Source organism: Anguilla rostrata, chromosome 11, assembly GCF_018555375.3.
Source record: "Anguilla rostrata isolate EN2019 chromosome 11, ASM1855537v3, whole genome shotgun sequence".
Lineage (NCBI taxonomy): Eukaryota > Metazoa > Chordata > Actinopteri > Anguilliformes > Anguillidae > Anguilla > Anguilla rostrata.
In genome coordinates, this window is record NC_057943.1 from 5881286 (window position 1) to 5898420 (window position 17135).

Genomic DNA, 17135 nt, shown 5'->3' on the forward strand with positions numbered 1-17135 from the left:
CTGGACCAGGATTCTTAAACAATATTTTTTCCACCTGGACCGGGTTCCTTTTAACAGTGCCTACAGGGCAGATACAGTATTTTCCTCATACAGTTTATAAAACACGTGAATAATATGCATTGCATATGCATGCAAACACTATACACACCTTAAAATATGTATAGCTTTTAGTGGATGTTGTTTTTCAAAGTAACTTACATTGCTAAACATGACCGTACAAAAATCAAGGATCAAGGTACTGTAATTCTCTAGAGGGAGGAAAGCATCATCTCAGGAGAGAAACAGAAACAGTGTACAACTAAATACACTATTAAACATGAAACTAATTTGGACAATTGGCCATTAAACTACATCATGCAAACAAGAGCAAAGAACTAACTGCTCTGAAAACTGAAAAATAAGTTGTACCTAAACAGGTGTAGGGGCCAGGTAAATCTGTTAGAGAGGGTAAGGGTGGAGGAGCTGATACAGTCTGAAGAAGTGTGTCTTCAGTCACTGGAATATGGCTGATGCCTCCGCTGGTCTGATCACTGTGCGAAGCTCGGTCCATCAAGGAAGGGCCAGAACAGGCAGAAGACGTGATCAGGAAGTGCGGGCACAGACCGTGGGAGGAACTACATGTCCCAAGGTTGTGGAACGGAGGGGTCTGGCTGGTATGCGCAGCCTGATAATAATTTCAAAGGAAATTCCTTTTGCTAGCCTAGCAGGTTAGAACCAATGGGCCTCATTCACAAAACATGTGTACAATCACATTTGATCATAAACTGTGTGTAGCATTCCAAAGAACATTTTGGCATTCATCATTTTTTTCTTAATGTTTTAAATGTGATGCAATGTGATTGCCAGTAGCCAGTTTACAGGCATTTAGCAGATGCTCTTATCCAGAGTGACTTACATTGTATCCAATTATACAGCTGAATATATACTGGAGCAATGCAGGTTAAGCATCTTGCTCAAGGGTACAACGGCAGTGTCCTACCAGGAAATCGAATCTGCAACCTTTGCAAGGTTACAAGACCAACTGCTTAGCCATTATACTACACTGCCAGTGGCAGGCAGTGAGGAGGAGATGACATGGGACATGGGAGAGATTTGGAAGTGTCTGTTACTTCTTATCCTGTCTCTATTGGGAGGTCTGTTGACAATAAACAGACGCAGAACTGAACGTAGTCACAATTTTTGATACATCTGAGTAACACTGAATAGTCAATGATCAAGGATCCAAGCAAATATGGATCTACTTTTTATGTTTTTCCACTGTACTGTCAGTTGGATAGTTCTATTCTATACACTCTAATAGCCATTGACATGTGACATGGGGTAACAAGATCAACAAGAGGAGAGAGTACTTTGTAAATGAAAAAAAAGGATATATCTAATGTAATGCACTCACTGAGAACACAGTAGGACATTTTATGGTGTGTTAAAAAGCATGGTTTGTCAAAATGATGGCAGTTTTGCATGTTTTTATATGAGCTAATAGATTTTTAATAACACCTCTGAAGCCCATGTTACTAAAAGAAATTCACACACACATATTATCATTTGTAATCCAATCCTCTCAGTATAGTTTAATGTGGCAGTGTAATCTTACCTGTAGCACAATCACTGCTGAACCATAAGAGACATCAGTCTATTTCATGCAAATTAAAGGCGCATACAATTTGAAATGCCACGGGACCAGTGTCCAGGCTAAACAAAAATGTTCTAACTCCCCACACTACATAATCCCATCTCTGCTTTCGAGGGGCGTGTTGTAGGCTACTTGTAGCCACAGACAGGTTTACCAGTCTCTGTTGCAACGAAAAGCACATGGCCGGGTTGAAAGGGGCGGTATCGTTCCGACTTGAGCGTCAATTGGACGGACGGACTGTGATGACGGTTTCCGCGTTACGTAAATCAAACGAAGGATACAAACATTTTAGAGTTTAGCGAGACACAAGCCGAATAGTGTGTGAACACGTCAAATGTATGTTTCTCCTTGTGTCGCAGCGGCGCCGTGGCGGTTCGTTGCAACACTGGGATGTTCGTAAGTATGAACAGTTACAGTTAACCAGAGAAGAGGAACATTGAATATTGAGAACGAGATTAGTAAATTATAGTAAAGGGGTTAATTTACAGAACTCTCACGAGTGTTAGCGACAATGTTAGCTAGCTAGTTATCTTAACGTTACTTTTTCGAACGTTTACATAAGCTAGCTACCTCGTATTTGTTTTTGTGGAACGTTACACCAAAGTTTAATACATTTAATATATAACTACCAGGGTTCGTACGGTCATGAAAAACCTGGAGAAGTCATTGAAATTTAAAATGCAATTTCCAGGCCCTGGAAAAGTTATGGAAAATAATATTTTTTGAAAAGTTTTGGAAAAGTAATGGAAACACAGCTAAAGTTGCATCAAATATAATTACTAATTAATCTAATCGTAAAAATAGTATGTATAGTAATAAAACGTAAATTGTCACGTAACCTTCGCGGTATTTTGGTGGTGTGAGAAGTTAATTCAGTCTGGCTCAGTATGTTTACTGGCACGCCCAACAGGCACGCTTCTGCTAATGTAGCAGTTAGTAAACGTAGGCCATACTGTGCCGACAATATGCCAGGGAAGTGCAGCTTCAATAATATATCACGGCTCGAAATTAACTTTTTTACTTCGTAGCACTGGTGCTCCCAACTTCAAAAAGTTAGGAGCACCCACCAAAATGTAAGGAGCACCAACAATATATGCAATAGATTTTTTATTGATAAAAAACGACAATATAACAGTACGGTTTACAAGTAACAGTTAAACTGTCACGCATAAAATGTGTCGACTCTTCAAGGAATTGCGTGTTATGCATTCAAACGACAAAGAGCTTCTCGTCACATTAATACCGCTAATTAAATCAACCGCCAGTAAACTGCATCGGAGAAATGAGCTGTTTCAAACGGGTCGCTAAAACACTAAGTTAACGTTTAAAAAAATGCCGTAATCGTGCGCTTCAACTTTTCAGCTTTCGATAACGCTAATAAATTGAACATAAACTTTTGTCTTTAGGTAACATTAGTTAACGCGTTAGCTCTTTGTGTCGCGTGACAGTGGAGTGCAGCGAAAGGGAGTGATTGAAGGCTAATATTAACCAATTTAAAATCAGCATTAAAGGTAAGAATGTCAAGCTCACGATTGGTTAGAAGGGTTACCGTCAGCTCCCAAGGCACATACTGAGTGTACTAACTAGCGAATGTAGCCTACAGAGAAAGACGTTCGACTGGAAAAACTGACAAAAACTATTCGAATTAAAATATGAGAGAATGTATCTAAGTGTGTCTGTCTGGTGTTTATTTGTTTTAGAGAGTCACCATATGTTTCAGATGCAGACCTAATTTTACTTAGTGTTACAATAAATAATTTTAAATTGTCCCGCTGAGATAAAGTCATTTGTTTTGGTCATGGATATTCAGTTAAAGGTTGTGGAGAAGTCATGGAAAAGTCATTGAAAATCATTGGTGAAAAAGTGTATGAACCCTGAACTACTAAATCAATTGGCTACAATGTTTTGTCATCAGTAACTCGTCGTAGACATGACTAGTAAAAGTCAGCAAAAGTCCTGGATGATGCTCAATATCTGTGCGTGATCATGAATGGGCTCACATTTTATTGTGAGAACTTTTTTGGTATTTTGAACACAGACAGGCACACACACAAACATTCCAAAGTCTAGTGGAAAGCATTTCCCAGAAGAGTGGAGGCTGTTATAGCAGCAATGTGGGGACCAACTCCATATTAATGTCCATGGTATTGGAATGAGATATTCAGCAAGCACGTATGGGTGTGATGTTTGGGGGTCCACATACTTTTGGCCATAGGCTACATACTACCTGCACACTACATACATATAATCTCCAACACCCTAGTCAGGTTGTGAATCATTTCACTTAAAATCCCCTCTTTCAATGAGTATTGTACCTTATCAAACCTGTGTTTTGTAGTTGTTCCAGTGACCATGATTATGCACTTTTCTACGTCGCTTTGGATAAAAGCGTCTGCTTAATACATGTAGTGTAATGTAATGTTTAGACGGTTAGGTCAGGGGAAATGGTTATAACCTTCAGAACCCTTTGATCCTACTAGAATATGGGGCACTCAGCTGCTGAGGTTGATATTAGAGAACACAGATTGTGTAAGCATGCGCTGCAGTGTGATGTTTCTTCACTCTCTTTCTCCAACATGCTGACTAAGAGGGTCACTCAGACTAATGACTCTGCAGCATTTTTCCACAGAAAGAGCTTGCATCTAATTCTAACCCCCCTCCCCCCCATATCATTGAATGAAGATGCATTTGTTAGCCTCAAATACCAGTGTTTCCTCAGAGATGGGGTTTTTTTTTTTTAATCGATTGATAACCCCTTTATGCATAATGTATTTGAACTGCTCACAGTTTTTCCTCGATGTGTCTCCTGCAGTCACTGTGCTGTGTGCAGATGGCTGCCGCCCTATTGGTGCAGCCCAGGATAAAGAAGTTCCAGTTTTACCAATGGAGTGTGGCGAAACTGCCAAATGAGGCTATACCAGGGGTAGGCAACCCTGGTCCTGAAATGCCATATGGCGTGGACGAAGAGGACAGGAACGCTGAGTGATGACATCACAGTAGACAGGGATCTCAAACTCTAATGCTGGGTTACTTTTGGTTTTTGTTGTGTCTTTCCATGTGACTGCTTGATTTAGGTCATTGATATGGCTGAACAATCCGCACAGCCTCATTTCCATGGCCTAAACTGACTGCTGACCGAAAAGAGTTCACAAAAACCTGCGCACAGGTGCCCCTCCAGGACTGTAGTTTGTAGACTCTTCATGTGAATGTGCTGCATCTGCCTTTAAGGCCAATAATCTGTGGTAGATTGGCGCTGGGCGGTGTCTGCTCTCCTTTTAGCCGATATGAATGTGAAGCTCTGACCAGGGTTTGTAGCGGGGCTTCGTGTGAGCTGCAGGGTTCGCTGTTTTGCGTTTTAACCTTAAAATGTCCAACACATTCAAACTCAAATAACCTGGGTCCTGGTTCATGAAGCTGGGGTTACTGAGTTAGCTGGATAACTGTGCTGAGTAAAACCCAGAACAGCTCTCAAATCTGGAACACAGGCTGAAGTTAAAAAAGCTGTTCTGGGTGCAGTTATCCAGCTAACTCAGTAACCCTGCTTTGTGAAATACCGCCTCGGTGAGTTAGCTGTGTAATCGACTGCTTTCATTGATTGACAGCAAAGCAACAACAAAGGCCAGCACAACGAACAGCCACACGGGGGCAGGATCGCAGACTCCCGGCTTGGATAAATTCAGTGCTGCTAGTGCAGCTGCCCATTTATCTGCAGGGCTGTATGCAGAGTTGTCCTGTCATTTTGTGGTTGCCTGTGTGTCTGTGTGTGTGTGTGTGTGCATGTGTGCGATTGTCCAGGTATTTGTGGCTTGTGTACAGTGAACATTAATGGGGGCAACACACTCTTTTGCCTGGACAAGATTGACTCCAACACATATTATTATTATTATTATTATATTATTAATTACATTTATATAGCACTTTTCCATATGCTCAAAGTGCTTTACAGTGAAGGGAACTCACCTCACCACCACCAATGTGTAGTGATGCAGGGCAGTCCAATCTTGCGCGGCTTCGTACATGAACATAATGAGAGGGAAAACATTTATTTGCCTTGGATATGATTGAACTCCAACACAAGCAAGGTGGCAAGGATCTACCCTTTACCACACATGTAGGTCGTCAAGGACCTGGTGCCCATGAGTACCTTCATCGCAGCAGGGATGCGAGTATCGGAACTATGCCAGCATGATGCATCCCTGTATGTCTGTGTGAACGTGTTTGCCAGCGTGTTGATCGGTAGAACACCTTCTGCAAATAAGTTCAGCTGTCTGCAGCTGTCAGGATGGCCTGCGATGGAGCTATGGTTGTTGTGCAGGACATGAGTAACTTCTATGGTCAGTATAAATCCATCGAGCCCTATCTGAAGAGGAGGGATGAATTGCAGTTGGGCCAAGAGCAGTACTTGCAGTCTGTGGAGGACAAAAACTGGTATGAAATTTGACTCAACTGCTGAACAGGCAGAAGAAGAAAAAATCCTGTGCGACTGCAATAACTGACACAGCCGTGTGCTTTGAGCTGAGATGTGTGAAACTGAGCAAAACGGATTACAGTTCCCAATGTCTGCTGCGTCCACGGAGTATTGCAGTTCATGTTCGTTCCTGCGAACATTTTCCAATGCACGTGTGTTGTATGCATATACTGTATTTGCAAGCATATATACAGTCACCGGCCACTTAATTAAGTGACTGTGTGGCATCCGTTGTGGTCTTCTGCTGCTGTAGCCCATCTGCTTCAAGGTTTGACGTGGTGTGCGTTCAGAGATGCTCTTCTGCATACCTTGGTTGTAATGGGTGGTTATTTGAGTTACTGTTGCCTTTCTATCAGCTCGAACCAGTTCTCCTCTGACCTCTGCCATCAACAAGGAATTTTCGCCCAGAGAACTGCCGCTCACTGGATATTTTTTTCTTTTTCGGACTATTCTCTGTAAACCCTAGAGATGGTTGTGCGTGAAAATCCCAGTAGATCAGCGTTCATTAGCATTCGTGTCCTTAAGACTGATCATATATAAACTATTACTCATCGCGAGCTTGGGTAGAGCCGGTTGGAGCAGATTGTCCCCTGCAGTAACTGTACCCTACCAGACAAAACAGAAGAAAGCAATGTGAACTAGGCTCTACCGTCGTATAGTTAAACCTGAAGATCATTCAGCGTGTAATAACGTTGTAACACTCAAACTCCAGAAATTACACCCAAATAAAGGAAGTCTTTGATTCCACGTGTCTGAGCTTGAAAGCTGTTTTATTGTCGGTGGCCATACTTACCGATCCACCTCGTTCTGCGACAACTTCTGGGTGAAAATATGCACTGCAAATGCTAACTGTACTGGTTATTGTAATATTGCAGTGCCCATGGGCTCCAGAAATAAAAACCTATTTCTTTTTATGAAAATAAAAAGAACGTATTGCTTTCTCTGCATCCAGAGATGGGGGCAATGCTCAGGCATTTCTCGACTAATCTTGCCATGCCTGCACAAATGTGGCAAGAGCGTCATGTATGTATTACATATAGAGAGGATTTCACTGGACTTAAGGTCGTTTTGTTACATAACGTAACACCTAGTTAACCCCGCCCACTGAAACCCTGGCGTTTAGACCAGGGGGAAAAGCAAGCCAATTTCAACACAGGCTTTTATACATTTTTTTTTTTTTTTGGCACAAATCTTTTAAAAATAGAAAAATATGTCTTGGCTGTTTGTGAATGCAAAAAAAAAAGTAATAAAACAACACATCAGCAAAGAATATAAAACTTAAGGTAACTAGTTGGAACAAAAACCAGCACACAGACCAGCCCTCCATGACTGGGGTTTCACCCCTGCTGTAGACAGAGCTGCGAGTTGTATCACGTGGATATCACATTATATCACGATGGATAACTGCCATAATGAAATGTATGGGACATTGCAGGTAACAGGAATTGACAGGACAAGGGTTGAACAGTGAGTGCGCGACTCGGAGGGATTATACTCTGGAGAAGTCACCTTTTATTTTTAAAGACACAACTTAGAGAGATCATACAGGTGATGGTGAACTTTGAGTCTAGTCAATTTACAATCAAATCATTTAATAGATTTTATTTTTTGTTGTTGCCTTTTCAGCGACTTACAAATGTCCATATTAATATGGTGAGCAAACAACGGTTGGAGTAAGAGATATGCAAAATTATGAACGTTAGTGTCACCGTCAGAGTGCATGCCACGAAGTCCTCTGAAATAAAGGGACAAAAATTATATTTGTTCATTAAATAGAAAACATTTAAATATTTTCTCAAATGTGACATGTTTGACAGCCGTGAATCTGCCTTCCTGATTCATTATTCAAGACCAGGCATTTAACAGCATTGTCACCGAACAGAATCATTTATGAAAAGCCATGAGGTACGACTTCTCAGTGTTATAACCATAGTCTGTACAAAAATATAACCTAGCCTGAAACTAAAAGATGCAAAGCTTTGTCAGGGCTTTGAATGGTGAAGTTAAAGATTGCTTCAACAAAGATCGTCTCTCACTACCTCAGTTAACTTAAAACGCGTTTTCACATTGCGACAGTCAAGTTCAATTTTTCTGCTGTTCTTAATTCTCCTGAATGACTCGCACCATGTGCCTCGCTATCTGTTCTGGTCAGACCGTTTGACAGCGACGGTCAATTGCAGTGGACTTGCGGACCCGTTTCGGTACTAGATCAGAACTGGATAAAAGAGCAAGTCGTCTGCCGTTTTGACAAATGAATGGTCTCTGTTTATAGGCGGAGCTTTCAATCCGCAAGTAGGGCCCGTATGTGGATAGAGTAACGTCACACGCTGGGAGTCAGTATGGCGAACACAGCAATGTTGAATGGGCGGTGCGGAAGTATTGTAGCAAATATTCACACACGGATACCGGCTGGGCTATGAGATATGGCTTCAGGTAAGTTATTCTGGGCTGAATGAAACGGCTGCCTTTTCAGAAACCATTATTTGCATTTTATTTTCGTCTAAAATTGTCCACCCTATTCCGGTTTGTCTGCCACGACTAACCTTGCTGCATGTTGTTATTCATGCTGGTGTAAGTAGCTGTCTACATAGTCATTTACAGAACGTTAAGTTGTATATTTTCTGGTGGAAGATTATCCTATACTGGAAACCAATATTGCCACTCATTTGGAGGGGTCTGTGATGCTGTTTGCAAACAAGCGATTCTGTCTGGTTTACAGTTTCACGTAGACTAATCTATTCTCGGCTGGCTAACGTTTGTCTACTACTTTGGGATAGTGAACCAACATTATAGGCTATGTCAAACGTTATCTAAGCTAGCTCCCTGCTTTAACGTAGCAAGCTTGGTTAGCTGGTTTTTAATGTAAATTGACCCGCTAGCTCCTATCCATATGCTAGCTGTTAAGTGACTTATTCGCCTTTGTCATGTTAGAAAATTTATATGGGCTAGAGCTAGGCAAGAATCCGTTGTAGAACTGCCTCGCACTTTATCTAGTCAAGCTTAGATTTGTGGGAATTTTATTAGAACACAATGTGTTTTATATGCCTTGCTACTCCTTTGAAGCTCTGTGGGGTGTTTAACCCCGAGAGAGTCAGAACCTCGACCAGAGAGTAATTTGTTCGTACTAACGTTATACACTTCTTCGTGGTGCATGTTTAAAAAGTTGGCTACATTAGGCATTTGTTCATGAAGTTACGCGACTGAGTAAATTCATTCACTCGTGTCGTCGCACTGTCTTACTGGGCTGACAAATCGTCTGACTAGCTTTGTTTCGAGATCCCTGTTTTGCTTTTCCACATATATATGAACTGTATTCGTATTCGTGTAAATGTGCATGTAAGTTGCAATATTAATATCGGTGGTCTCAACGCATGCCCAGAGCTATGCAGTGCCAGTCAGTCTTCGGACTGTTCTTAATTTACATGCAAGTTATCATTTGTTCCTTGACATGGAGTCTATTCCACCCTCTTTGCCTCAGTTTTTCATCTAAAAAAAACTCTGCTAAGGACTACCCTATCACTGCTGGGGCAAGATATTTCTCTGGGGTCCAGAGGAAAGAGTTCCCCCTACTGGTCCAAGTCCTGTTCCCGCATCAACTTTTTGTTTTCAAGTAGCCTGCAAACCGAGTTCACGCATTACAGTGCCCGTGCTTATCTGACATAAAAATTATTGCTAATTAATGCTCTGTTGTGACAATTTACACCTTGGCCTAAAAGGAATGTAGTGAGCGTAGGATGTGAATGTATGATTTCTATTTGTGATTGTAATTTGCCATGTTTTCTGCCGATTGAATAAACTTGAACCTGATATAGAGTTGGCTTTGACTTTGGATAATTTTTTGGATAACTATTTGGATACTTTTTTTTACTGACCTATCAGTAACTATGGAGGGCTTTTATTCACCAAACCCGCTTACCTACCAGTGTAACCCCAGATGACACATATTGCTGAGTTATCTTGCATAATCTTGATCATAGTTTCACTGGACGTGCGTTTGCGCAGTTATGTGCAAGGAGGCTACGACACATTTGCCGTGGTTTTATACATTTATGTGCTTAAAAACATTTTTTTAAGATGACCAAATACATACTTTTACTCATGAAAACGCGCTTTATTTGTTTCTTGGGTTGGAGGGGAGTGGGGGACAATAAAATATTGTTGACTGATATTGCAGTGTGTGTTGTGTTCCCTGAACCGTTTATCCGGACGTGATATATTCCTCGCAAATTTCAGTCTAAAAACGGAAAACTTGCCTCACCAGTCCACCTGTTTAAGCCCCGTTCAAAGAACCTCCGGATCAAATAGTAAAAGTAACTTTATTTTGGCAATGACAGATGCATAAATCCTCTGCCATAACTAAGATATTTATCGGAAGTAAAACACTGGGAGCTCGACGGAGAGAACAGCTGAGCGCCTGCGTACGTGGAATCTAGCAGTGAGTACAATATCGCGCAACACCGGCAACAACGGCGCATATTACTGGCCAACGTATGAGCAGTTTATCGCCTCGTTTTACCAGGTAAATCGGGTATGGGTCGGGATTCGATTATGTTCACAGCGTTGTCATTTAAAGTAGCCTACATTTGAGGTTCGCAAATACATTCTTGCCCAACAAGTTTTAGCTAGGCGACGTGTTGTCAACCTGTATGAATTGAATGGAATTTGTTGGGTAATTGAAGAGAGAACTTTTATGAACTTCTAGAATTGTTGAGGTTAATAGCCTACATTCACATTAAATTACATCGTTACAATAAAAATCTATGATAATTGGATTGCCCCGTCCTAGTTTCCGAGGACTGGATGTTGGAGTCGCTATGGTATGGAGTCGGTTTCGACAAACTCGTTTCCTGGTTGATGAAAATAAAAAGACGTAGGCTAGTCTCTGGAATCCTGTTTATTTCTCTCTCAGCATTTCGTGAACTAAACATTTTATCAGTGTCCAACGAATATCATGATACAGATGTACACGATTGACTACTGTAGGCTACAATATGTCTGTTTATAGATAGTTTGTTTTTCCATCTTTGACACCTGTCGTGTTTTTTAGTCATGCCCACTCAGCTGAAGTTAATGGAGCGGCAGACCTACATCATTTGAAACGGCTTTGCGCTTTTACTGATGAATATAGCTTGATTCAGCCATAGACCCCAGGTTGTTACTGAACTTAATGCTAAGATGTTCAATTTACACGTGTAGTTGTAACTTGTTTAATTTCCACGCACTGGTGTCTGTGTAGCTAGACTACTTCAGGAACTTACTGTTCAGTTTGCTGTTGGACAAGACCATGTTATTGGCCCGCTGTATAAATTAGTTTTCACTTCAGTGGAAAGCCTCAGTGACAATATCATGGTCATCTTGCATGGTTGTGTGTGTGTGTGTGTTGTTTAAGCTGTGGACAATGTGAATCAGGTGATCAATATAGCTTATATTGTATTTTAGTTCAATGAGTTGTGATTTCTTGCAAATGCAATTTGTACATACCTTTTTTCTCCAAAATACTCATGGTTAATTGCACTTAGCTTCGTGGAGTTCTTCACCCCCTGTTCCTAGCACTCAAATGCTGCAAATAGTGTCTTTCTAACATTAGCTCGACTCAGCTGAATTCCCTACCAGTTTGGACAAACGATCAGACACCTGGTGACGGACGGAAGGCCATTGCTGGGGAGGAGTTCGAATACATAGTTGCATACACATTGGGCTGCACTGTCGCCTCACAGCAAGGAAGTCCCAGGTCCAAACCCCAGCTTGGGGCCTTTCTGTGTGTGGAGTTTACATGTTTTCCCTGTGTCCGCGTGGGTCTCCTCTGGGTACTCTGGTTTCCTCCCACAGTCCAGAGACATGCAGGTAGGCTAATTGGAGACTCTAAATTGCCCATAGAGTGTGTGAGTGAATGGTGTGTGTGCCCTGCGTCGGACTGGCGGACTCCAGGGTTTGCTTTTGCCTCTCGCTCCAGCACCTCCCGCAACCCTGCTCGAGAATACGCGGCCATAGGTAACCGATGGATGGATGGATGCATGGATGGATGGATGTGCTCTGTTTTCCAGATGTGTGAAATACGCATGGCTGCTTTTGTTTTGCAGAGAACGGAGCGCCGCCATTGGGTGAGCCTTCCACCCTCACCTCTGGCCCCCTGCCCAGCAGCAGAGTTTCACACATGGTACGTTCCTTCCCCCCCCCACCTTAACAAATGGTACGCTCCTTCCTCGCCCACCTTAGTAAACAGGGCGATGTTTCTTGCTCATCTTGTTGTTGCACGTGCTTATTTACAAAGCTAGTAAATGTACCTGGCCAAAAAGCCTTGCTTTTGGTCTCTGACCATATAGTACGTGGTCCCAGTAGCATTGAAACAGCCAATTGGAACCGGGTATTTTGGTGAGATGACGCCAGCCAGAATTGAGCTTCTTAGCGGTGGGATCTGCGTCTGCAGAAGCATGACTGTGTTGAAAAGGACGTCATGCCTGTGGTGATGTATTGTGGTGGATCTTTGAAATTATGGGGTTGTGTTGCATGTGTGCTTCCTGGGGATCTTGTTAAGGTAAATGGAATCATCAAGTTAAATGAATAACAGTAAGTTGGTCACAGGAAGTGGCCAATATGGTGGTTTGACCCAAGACACATGTCACACTTACAATACATCACATTTACCTTGTACATGAAATAATGTTATGGGTTAGCCTAATACTGAGACAAAGTAGCCAGAATGTGGGTCAGTCCATGGCGAATATGCTAGATAAAAGGATATTTGTTGCTTGTCCATGTCAGATGTACAAAAATAATTAACTTGGTTTATTTGGGGTGGGGGGGGGGGTGTGAGAGTTTATTTAGATTTAATATCTACCTATTGAGCTGTAAAGGTAGCTGTGGGAAGGCTATCTTCTCCAGGAAACAATACTCATTTTAAGTCATGTATAGCCACTATTTTCAGTTATTTCACAGATTGAATTATCGCATGATGTGCTTGATTCCAAAATCGATTCCTTGCATGGGGAACAATCTATTTTTAGAATGCGTCTTGGCTGGGCGGCACCCCTGGTTGTATAGAAAATGCATATGTGCATAACAATACGCACTAGTACCCAAGTGTTTCCATCATAATAAAGTCTTAATGCTTCACTTATTGTGTCAAAAAACACAGTCAGTGTTTTTTTTTGCGTGCCCACAAAACCAATATACAACAGCTTGACTGAATACTCAGTTGTGATTGGCTGGGTCGATGCTGGGTGATGACAAACTTGTGAGACCATTTTAACTAAAAAAAAAAAAAAAACAGAATTTTAATATTAGGTAACTCAGTTGAGGTAGGCCTGCTTAAAGACACGTTCGTTGCTAAGCGGTGTAGGGTATGGAATATTTACTGGAATACTTGCGTAACGCAAGTTTCCATGGCAATGAAATCACATATTTTGAAATGCAGTGTTTCATTACAGTTGACGGAGGCAGTGAATTCACCTCTGTAACTTCCTCAGTGTGAGGCATTATGCATAGCTGCCTAATGCTATGGGCGGGATAAATTCATTTATCCCGCCTATGTAACAGGCTTACCAACAAAAAGGACAACGGCAATCAAAATGTGCCTTTCGAAATATACATTTGTTTTATTCTGTTCATATTAGATGAAAAAATATCCTCTATTGTAATGTGTTTTTTTTTCTTTTCTTTTTTTACATACATAATTGGAGTCAAGTTCCGAGACATAGTTGTACATGCATAGCCTTTGTGAGAGAATAAAAAAGAGAGAGTAGACCCTTTCTAATAGCCACCTTGCTCTTTTGAGAGGAAAAGTACTCAGGTTTAACCTACCGCCTTATTATTATTATTATTATTATTATTATTCTTGTTCTTCTTGTTGTTCTTCATCATCTTCTTCTTTCCGCACATTTCCACACACCACCCACTACCCACTTTTTTTTTCTTCTTCTTCTGTTTTCTTGGAAACCGGTGCTGACTTACAATAGATCTGTCCCCTCTGGCTGAATCTGTGCTGGTGAGTGATTCTGGAATGCAAGTGCAAGCGTACAGGATGTGCTCACTCGTGACCAGTCTGTGGCTCTGTCTCTCAGCACATTCAGGGGTACGGGTTTGTGACTTGACTGTGCCTCTCTCTCTCAGCACATTCAGGGGTACATGTTCGTGACCTGTCTGTGCCTCTGTCTCTCAGCACATTCAGGGGTACGGGTTCATGACCTGACTCTGCCTCTCTCTCTTAGCATGTTCAGGGGTACAGGTTTGTGTGCTGCACACTCGTGACCTGTCTGTGCCTCTGTCTCTCATGACATTTAGGGGTACGGGTTTGTGACTTGACTGTGCCTCTGTCTCTCAGCACATTCAGGGGTATGGGTTCATGACCTGACTCTGCTTCTGTCTCTCAGCACGTTCAGGGGTACAGGTTTGTGTGCTGCACACTCGTGACCTGTCTGTGGCTCTGTCTCTCAGCACATTCAGGGGTACGGGTTTGTGACTTGACTGTGCCTCTCTCTCAGCACATTCAGGGGTACATGTTTGTGACCTGTCTGTGCCTCTGTCTCTCAGCACATTCAGGGGTACGGGTTCATGACCTGACTCTGCCTCTCTCTTAGCATGTTCAGAGGTACAGGTTTGTGTGCTGCACACTCGTGACCTGTCTGTGCCTCTGCTCTCTGAATTTAGGGTACGGGTTTGTGACTTGACTGTGCCTCTGTCTCTCAGCACATTCAGGTATGGGTTCATGACCTGACTCTCTTCTGTCTCTCAGCACGTTCAGGTACAGGTTTGTGTGCTGCACACTGTGACCTGTCGTGGCTCTGTCCTCTAGCAATCAGGGGTACGGGTTTGTGACTTGACTGTGCCTCTCTCTCAGCACATTCAGGGGTACATGTTTGTGACCTGTCTGTGCCTCTGTCTCTCAGCACATTCAGGGGTGCGGGTTCATGACCTGACTGTGCCTCTCTCTCTCAGGACATTCAGGGGTACGGGTTCATGACCTGTCTGTGCCTCTCTCTCTCAGGACATTCAGGGGTACGGGTTTGTGACCTGTCTGTGCCTCTCTCTCTCAGGACATTCAGGGGTACGGGTTTGTGACCTGTCTGTGCCTCTCTCTCTCAGGACATTCAGGGGTACGGGTTTGTGACCTGTCTGTGCCTCTCTCTCTCTCAGGACATTCAGGGGTACGGGTTTGTGACCTGTCTGTGCCTCTCTCTCTCGCAGGACATTCAGGGCTACCGGTACGTGCGCTGGCGCACGTGGCTGTACTACGCGGCCGGGGTTCTCACCCTGGGGCTGCTGCTGCTCCTGTTCCACTGGCGCCCGCGTCTCCGCGTCCTGGCTCGCTGTCGAGCGTGCTCGCTGGGCCTGGCGGACGTCCTGCTCCTGAAGGTAACGCCGCCGCGCTGACACACGCCGACGCGGGGCTGCGCGGGAGCGTGAAGACCGCTCATTACGGAGATACTCAAGATGCTACTGTAGCGGGCGTGGCTCGGCTAGTTAGCCTGTGAAGCACAGGAAAGGCGTCGTAAAGCTGAGGTTTTCGTATCAGGTTACCGTGACAACACTCCCTGGAGATGCAACCTCAAATTAAGAAAATGATAATAAAAAAAACAGCCTTTTCCCTTGGCTTGAGGTGATTTTACCTTTAGCTGACTGGTAATGCGCTTACCTATGAAACGAATGGACGAGTGAGAGGCCTGGGTTCAAATCCAACCTCAGACTCGGGGAAGTCTCTCGCTCGTTCATTACACGCAGTTAGCACTCAGTTTCGGTTCCAGCTGAGCTCTTGCGTCATCCAACGAGGTTACCATGGTCTTACATTCCATCCCAGATGTGAAGAAGCATTTTCTTTTCCCATTCAGAAATGTGTTTTCTTGACCCACTCTGAAATGCATTTTTTTGTATCCTGTCACATCAACTCAGTTCCGAAAGTTCCTGTTAACATGGTTTGTTGCAGCCAATTAACAATTAACCCCCGCCCCCTCCACACACACAAATAAAAATAAAAACTGAAATTTGACTCTTTGACATTTGTACATATATATATATATATATATGGCTCTGACAAAATGACTATCAATTTAATTTTAACCCATGCTGAATCTTTAAGAACCACTGACAACAGATAATTGCACTAAAAAGCTTGTGTTAATTTTGTGATGGAACCGTGCATTACTCTGTCTGTCTTCCTCCCTCAGGACAGCTGTGGTCAGCATTATGTTGTGGAAGTGCTGACAGAGGAGATTGAGGAGGGCAGGTGGGTAAAATCTATGCTGACTGGCTGTTTACCTGCCCACTGACCTGTGAACTCACATGCACCTGTATGACCGACAGTGTGTTTGCCCTGTGCTGGCTAGATTTGAAATACCATTGACAGTGCAGGTTATCACAGCAACATAACATATAACATAGCATAGCATATAACATAACAAAATGATGAGAACAGGCCATTCAGCCCAGCAATGGTCGCCATTTTCCTGACTAAATTGTACCTAGTGCTCTGAATACCTGCAAACTCGATAGTATCTTAACACTGTATCAAATCCATAGATTTTCTGCCTCTACTATGTGACCTGACAGGGTATTCCACGCATTGGCTACTCTGCGTGAAAAAATTCTTCCTGATGTGTGTACGGAATTTACCTTTTTGCTAATTTCCATTCACGTCCCCTGGTTCTACTGACAGAACTCAACCTGAAGAATCTCTTGTAGTTCGCTTTGTTGATCCCCTTCATGAATTTAAAAGCATCAATCAAATCCCCCCGTGCTTTTTTTTGTCTTCAGTTTGGAGCAGCCAGGGACCGATATTGAAGAGAATGAATTGAGGGACACTATACAGCTGTACAAAGATGAGGTACAGAAAGGGATTCTGGGAGAAAGGGGGCGGGGGGAGATGATGTCATATGGCATTGTCATTTTTTTTTTTTAACCCAGTCGACTTGCCTGTCTTTCAGAAAGCTCTGCTACGGTACTATGTGTTCGAGGGGCTCCGTTACGTGTGGATGTCGAAAAAGGGAGCCTTCTGTCCGGTCAGGTACTGTGGGGGAGCGGGGGTTGGGGGGGGGGTATTTT

The 17135-nt window shown here is 42.9% G+C and overlaps 1 protein-coding gene across 4 annotated transcripts in view; it reads left to right on the top strand.

Moving 5' to 3' along the window:
- Window positions 1-1929: 1929 nt before the first annotated feature.
- The window catches only part of atp13a2 (ATPase cation transporting 13A2), a 38470-nt gene continuing 23264 nt past the window's right edge, over window positions 1930-17135 (top strand). Inside the window, exons 1-6 of one of the 4 annotated variants that reach the window (XM_064300700.1) lie at window positions 1930-2029; window positions 12182-12258; window positions 15285-15452; window positions 16262-16320; window positions 16848-16917; window positions 17018-17097. In XM_064300700.1, the coding sequence (XP_064156770.1) occupies window positions 1972-2029; window positions 12182-12258; window positions 15285-15452; window positions 16262-16320; window positions 16848-16917; window positions 17018-17097 (512 nt within the window). In that variant the 5' untranslated portion in view covers window positions 1930-1971. Of the gene's footprint in view, window positions 2030-8386; window positions 8535-10359; window positions 10621-12181; window positions 12259-15284; window positions 15453-16261; window positions 16321-16847; window positions 16918-17017; window positions 17098-17135 lie in introns of those variants that run through there. The other 3 variants (XM_064300702.1, XM_064300704.1, XM_064300703.1) reach the window with 3 other exon arrangements.